This window comes from Acomys minous (assembly GCF_964271855.1).
Source record: "Acomys minous genome assembly, chromosome: 3".
Classification (NCBI taxonomy): Eukaryota; Metazoa; Chordata; class Mammalia; order Rodentia; family Muridae; genus Acomys; species Acomys minous.
In genome coordinates this window covers 30,848,043-30,854,938 of record NC_140485.1, presented here as the reverse complement: position 1 = coordinate 30,854,938, position 6,896 = coordinate 30,848,043, and the positions used below count along the sequence as shown (strand labels likewise).

Sequence of the window (6,896 nt, the reverse complement as noted above, 5' to 3'; positions counted from 1 at the left end):
ACTCTAAGTCACCAAGGTTGTTTACAAGAGGTTACCATAAGGAGCAGCAAAGCAAAGATGCCCCAGGAGCTGGGGCATTGGGTTGAAGATGAGAGACTCAACAAGTGTGTAACAAAATGCCAATTATCTTCAAGAAAGTCTTTTTTTTTTTTTCAAAGGAATCAATGCTGTGATGTACTGTGTCCCAGTGGCAGAGCCACTACTCAGACCTGCTTTTGTGTTCCTGCTGGCTGAAGGTTCTGACCAGGTTGTGGCTGGGATCCGGGGGGAGGATGCACTGTAGGATATTCACAGAGCAAGGACTGTCAGCTGTGGAGCCCTGGTCACTCTAGGTGCTGCTCTCTTTTATTCACATCCAAGCCTGGGACCAAGCTATACAGAGAGTCTTCTCAAGGCACCACTCCAGTACTTCAGGGGAGAAGAGCATTAACATACACAGATAAGAACACACACTCTAGTAACGGAGGCAGAAGAGAACTGAAAACAACAACAAAAGCAATAGAGTTAGTTCACCTTCAGTTCAGCAAGCACTTACCACTCACCTAAAATACCTAAGCACCAAGTGGGGGAGGGCAAAGAAGAGATAGAGAGGGGGGGGGATAAGGGAGAGGGAGAGAAGAGGGGGAGGAGAGAGAGGACAGGAGATCAGCGAAGAGGAAGAAGAGGGGAGGGGAGAAGAGAGGAAAGGGGAGAGGAGAGCAGAGGGGAGGGGAAGGGATAGGGAGGAGAAAGGAAAGGAGAGAAGAGAAGAGAAGAGAAGAGAAGAGAAGAGAAGAGAAGAGAAGAGAAGAGAAGAGAAGAGAAGAGGATATTTGAAATAGATGAATATGTCTCTTAACCACGCAGGAACTGCTATCCCACAGAAATGGTGTGCCCATCCTCTCTAATAACTGGTACAAAACCTGGCATGGATGTTGCTCAAATTGAAGCTAACAGGGTTAAAGTGACCCAGAACTGACTGGCTGATTTCTTAACAACAGTCAGCCCTTTAAGAGGAAGTCAACTTCAGACGTAAACCACAGATACAAAGAAATGTGTAAACGGCAGAGGCAAGGTAATTCCTGCTGTTTAGATTCATTACTGTTTTTGTTCCTGACTGGTCTGCGCAGCATTTTGTTTTTTGTTTTTTTTTGAGTTCGTTCAGTCAGGACTACAAACAGCATGTGTCAACCACATGCCTCTTTGGATCCTCCTCAACAAAGCTCTAGCATGAGGCTGCGTGCATGTGGCTGGCTGCAAAGGCTCCAGTCCTTAGGGCCACATTTGTATGCTTTTCCCACTCTGGTTACTGGCCATGGTTGGTACGAAATGATTCTTGTCACTGGGCAAAAGGGAACCTGCATACATCCGGCTCTCTGAATCACTGAAGGAGACACATGGGACGGGAGAGATGGAGCTTATCCCAGCTTTCCTGTGGTAGGTCAGACTCCCAGCTTTGTTTAAACAACTAAGAAAGCCTGCTACATGTGTCATCATGACTTTTAATAGCGCCTTCACTTTTGACAAAGACAGTGAACCCAGTGAATGATTTATGGGAAGTAGGTCCTTGCGCTCTGCATCACTGACGTTAGTCTTCCGACTTAGATTTCTCGTAATGAATATTTAGAGTTTTTTCATGGCCTTTTCAGAGACACGAGGGCCTCTTAGCTCCCACCTGTTAAGGCCCTTGCTAAACCAACAATTGGTTTAGCCAGAATTGTATCCCATTTCTGGTTTTAGCCAAAGGGTACTCCAAACCTAAAACTGAGGAGGTACGTATAACCACTGTAACTATTGTTCATTTTTAAAACATAGTTTTATCAGATTCATAACAAAAATATGGGCCTTCTCTTTTCATACTGATTTCAGGTGCCAGAATCTCCAATATATTTTCTGCTAACCCTGTGAGCTACAAGTTGCCTGTTTAAGATCAGAGACAGGCTCAAGATCACAAGCTCCCAGAGTAAACAGGAGCTCAGGCAGTGGGGGGAGGGGCGGATGGGAGTGGCCTGCATCAGTTCACCACAGATTCCTTATATGTTTGAGGAAACAGTTTAGGAACACCAAGACCTTTTTGTCTTCGCACAGTATCTAGGCAGGCAGCTGTGGTCCAGGTACTCACCACACTGGCTGAGAATATGAAGGATGCTCTTGTAATCCTAAACAAGACCAGACCAAAGCTGGATCTCCAGTTCCGTGTATCAATCAAGTAGACACAGGTGACCCAGGAGGGTTAGTATTTAAAAGGAGCTCCTTTTCCTGGGTGCTTTTGGCCACTCTTGTTTCCTGAGACAGAATCCAAGAGACACTCACAATCCATAGATATGAAAGATTTCAAAGGAAAAAAAAACCTGGGTGCTACTGTGCCCTTCATGTCCCTACAGAGCACCCTACCCATAAGCACTTGGGATCCCTAGGCTGCCATCTTTCCTAAGCCCCTTGTGGTTTTGACCACACAGACTAAATTTTCTGGAAGCTTCCTTAGTGCTTCTGGATTTCTACTTTAATATTGGTGAATTTGTTTACTTACTTACTCAAGAAATATTCTGTACTGAGCAGGGTTTGTGGTTATCATAGTCCAGGCACCATATTTGATCCAGAAGGTGATGGAATGCCATGTCTAGAGTTACCACCTAATCTGGAAGCAAATTATAGACAAATAGTCACATGGTCACAAATTTTAAAAATCACATTGTAAGAAGTTCTCTGCACTACGTTCCCTGACTGGTGTTCTTCAGTGCTCTTTCAATGCTGACTGACACCCAGGGTCCGGGACGGTTATTCGGTAGGTAAACCTCAGAAAAAGTCTACAATATAAGTGTCTCTAGCTCCACCTGATCAACATGAGAACTGAAGTTCAGACCACAAACGGCTGAGCTCACATATGAGCCTGAGTCTAATTGCAAAAATGAATCTTGTTCCACTTCAATTTTTCCCCAAAGAGCAGGGGGAGGAAGGAGAAAGACAAGATGTCAACCCCTCACACACGAGGTTTTATTGTCTTCACTGCTCAACTTCAGCACATCTTTCAATATTAAAAAAATGTCACAGGTGAGGAGTTGTAAGATAGTCACACAAAATCCCAGCGTGAATGCAACCTTTCAGGGCACTCTTGTATCTATACTCTCAGGTTCTCTCTAGAGCACCTATAGCCGCTTACCCTGCACACAGAACTGGATTCCAAGAGCATCGTTCCACTTTCCTAGTGATGGATGGCAATGAGGAGCTGCTTTATGGTACCCAAGATGTCCTCTTGGATTCTCAATAAAAACAATCAATGTATCTTCCCACACAAATACACTTTCACTGACACCTACTTAACCACACATCCTAATACATCTCTTGGCTACTATCTCTTGTTTTGTTTGAGATTGGGCTTTTCTCTATAGCCCTGGCTGTCCTGAACTCACTTTGTAGACCAGGCTTGCCTTTAACTCACAGAGATCCACCTGCCTCTGCCTCTCTGAGTGATGAGATTACAGGGGTGTGTGTGTGTGTGTGTGTGTGTGTGTGTGTGTGTGTGTGTGTGTGTGTGTGTGTGCCATTGCACCTGGCTCTACTATCTTAAACTTTACTTCTATCCCCTTTTTCTGGGATGACTAATATTACATTGTGGCCCTGTGGTGAGGTGTCATATACACACTTAAATTATAAATTCCTCCACCATGGATACCATGCCACCTGGGGAAGATGGAGAGAATGGAGAGTTTTTCTCTTAATGTCCACTTTCCCATGTAACTTGTAACCTGCTACTTGAACTATCAGCCCCCAAATCCATCATAGAAGCCGCTTTCCACCCGTCTTGTAAATAAACACACCGATTTCAAAAGGGTTTGGTTGTTTGGGGGTTTTTTATTTTGTTTTCTTTTGTTTTTCTTTGTTTTATTTTATTTTAAGATAACAAAAATGATGTCTTTATTTAATAATTCCCATCCTTAGGTACTGTGTAACCTGGGCATTTTTATCCCACTTAAAACAGACAATAATTACACTGGAAAACAAAAGGGTGACTTCTCTGAGCCTGAGGTGTCGGGAATAGAGAGTAGAAAGGAAAGTGTTAAACACGAAGCCAAAGAGGAAATGAAATAACCTCCCCGCATCTTATCCCCAGAAGCTGCCATGAGCCTGTCTGGGGCCGCAGCTGCAGGAAACGCCAAGGCTATTACTTGCCTTCACCTTGGGTTGTGTTTTATTGCTGTTCATTAAGGAGATCTTGCCTTATCATCTCTTTCTTGGCTCTCAGTCTGGTTGAGTCAGACCTGAAACATTTGCTTTCAGAAAGACTATCCAATCTTTTGTCTAGACACATACGGCTTCTACCAGAACTCTGCTGACTAGGGTCAAAGAAGAAGCTGGTAAACATGGACAGTTGCATGTGACTGAGCAGTACGGACGGAGAACTGAGACTAGGGAAGACAGAAAAGGGGAGACAGGGGCACTAGGAATAAGCGTGTGTAGGGAGCTGAACACCCAGTGAGCTCTCTTTGCTTGAAAAGTATAAGGGGAGAATTTAGAGGACCCTTGAAACAGCATGCAAATCTTCACTGGAACTCTGTCTCAGAGGTCTCCAGGACCTTGGCTCATTCCGTTGCCTCTGCCAGCATGGCCGTTTGCTCCTCATCTTCACTTCCTCTTCCTGCGGCCAGCTTTTCCTCACTCCTACTCTAAAACCAACTTCCCTGGTAACACTCGCGCTAGCTTCCAGCTCAGGGAGAGACGTCCAGTGTGCAGTCTCATTGCTTTGCCGTGGGTTCTCATAGCACTACAATTAAAGGATGGCCTTTACATGGCTATTTGGAGAATGACTACCCAGGGTCATTAGTTGCTGAGTGTTTTCTAAATTATCTTATAATGGGCCTAATTGCAATTTCTAAGTGGTGCTATTACAAAAGTAATATACACGGCTATATTAAACAAATAATGTTATCTCTCCCTGGCAAGAGTTTCAACTCCTTAATGGCACAATTGTTTGGGCCTATACCTCGTTGGATGCCACACACTAACACTACACCAAACATATAGTTGGAGATTAAAATGTTATACATTTTACATGAGATGATCCATAGGGCTGCTGGTAGCAAGGAGGAGAACACAGTGAGAAAATTCCCCAGCAGGCAAATTGTGCCCGTGTGGTATGGACAAGTGGTTCTCAACATCACAGCTGTCCCAAAGACTACTAAGGAGCCTGTTCCCAAGGCCATTTAGCATCCGCAGCACAGATGTGACTAATTCTTATTCTATTGCTGCATTTATGGGCAAAGGAGAAAAAAGTTAGTTAGTCGTCTGTTTTGAGTACACTATGTTAAAAACATATAAATACTTTTGTGTTTTTCCACAGTGTTAGAATTTTTTTCATAACAAATTCACAAGATAGGATGGTTTTCTTGGCAGCAACTTTCTAAATCATGCCACTTGTCGTTGATAATTGGATAAGAAAAACCCGGGTTCTTTTATTCCAATCTTAATTGCTAACATTAACTCTCTGATCACATATTACACACCATATAGTCAAAATATCTATATATGCATATATATAGGTGCCATATATAAAGGGTTAAGAGGCTGCAGCAGACTTCAAGATGTTTCAGAGGTCTGAGGGGCTGATGCTGGGAAGCAAACTGGGATTCAAAGTGAGTCTGTTTGAGAATAAGATAACAAACCAAGTCTAGAATGATGATGATGATGATGGTGGTGGTGGTGGTGGTGGTGATGATGACGATGGAAGTGGTAATATAAAGTCAAGCTTCAGGGTCAGAGAGACAATGCAGAAGCAAGAAGTGGTGAAGGCTGTAGAGGTAACAGGCAGGATCATGTTCAGAGGAGTGGCTGCGTGGGCAAATGGCAGTTCTAATAGGGCCACATTAGCAGTGTGGACGAAGCTGAGCTGAAGTCCCTAGCATAGTCTGGAGTTCTATGACTGGTGGTACCTTTGCACACATGTCAGGTGGTCAGGTGACAGGTCAGTGGGGGGCATTCCTGTCACCCAGGTGTCTCCCTCTTCATGGGGCTAACGTGAGTGAGTTTGCAGTAAGTACTCAGGCCTGGTTTTCCTAACATGGCTATAGTAGTCAATGTGCCCCAACAGCACCAATTTACACTGGTCAGTTATAGGGTGGTGCCTGTACTGCTATTTAGATTAAGCCATGGATGCATCTGTGCTGTATAGGTGGCACTGACCAGATGACTTTTTATATGTCTACCCAGGTGCAGAGTATTCCATATTCTCAAGATGGAGTCAAATGCTGCTTATAAAATGAAGTAGCTACAGGCAAGATATGGTCCTCCCCCCCCCACACACACACACACAATCACTACTTTGACAATGTGGAGTGACTTAACTCCAGACAGAGCCTGATCTCATTTCCCCAGCACTGTGTATTTCTAGTTTGAAAGCAAATGAAGCCTTTAGTCATTTCAGAAAATTCTGAAATTCATATTTTAACGTGAACTCACTAGAGAACAAAACAAAAACCAGGACTATTGTTGGCCAGTGAATCAGAGTGGTTTGAGTCTGATTCATACTCTCTGTGATGAGCAGGGTTGCATCCCCTCAGGGCGTCCCATCATTAAACAAGTGAGACTGTATAGGTTGCTGAGTAGATCTGAGCTCCAGGAGATAGCTATAGACTCAGTGAAGATGAAGATGACTCCCATCCTCCTGTACAAGCCTCATGTCCACCTGCAGCACAAAATACTGGTAAGATGGACAAATGCAGCATGTCTCCAGGTCTGTTATGGTGAGGGTCTGAAATTCTCTTCTCTGAAAAGTTGACTTTGCAGAAAAGGCTCCCACAATGGCGCCAGTCTCAGCAACCTGGGAGTATCCCAACCTCCATCCTATGATGCACTCCAACTCGGTAAGCATCCTACACCCTACTGCCCCTTGTGTGTTCATCCTCAGGCCATCTTCCTCCCTT

General features: G+C 44.2%; 1 protein-coding gene across 1 annotated transcript in view; it reads right to left on the bottom strand.

Moving 5' to 3' along the window:
• Positions 1 to 425: 425 nt before the first annotated feature.
• FSIP1 (fibrous sheath interacting protein 1) overlaps positions 426 to 6,896 on the bottom strand; it is a 260,080-nt gene continuing 253,609 nt past the window's right edge. Inside the window, exons 13-15 of the mRNA XM_084775577.1 lie at positions 2,514 to 2,617; positions 2,102 to 2,265; positions 426 to 477 (exon numbers count right to left, since the gene is read on the bottom strand). Coding sequence (XP_084631703.1) covers positions 2,613 to 2,617 — 5 coding nt within the window. The 3' untranslated portion in view covers positions 426 to 477; positions 2,102 to 2,265; positions 2,514 to 2,612. The remainder of the gene's footprint in view (positions 478 to 2,101; positions 2,266 to 2,513; positions 2,618 to 6,896) is intronic.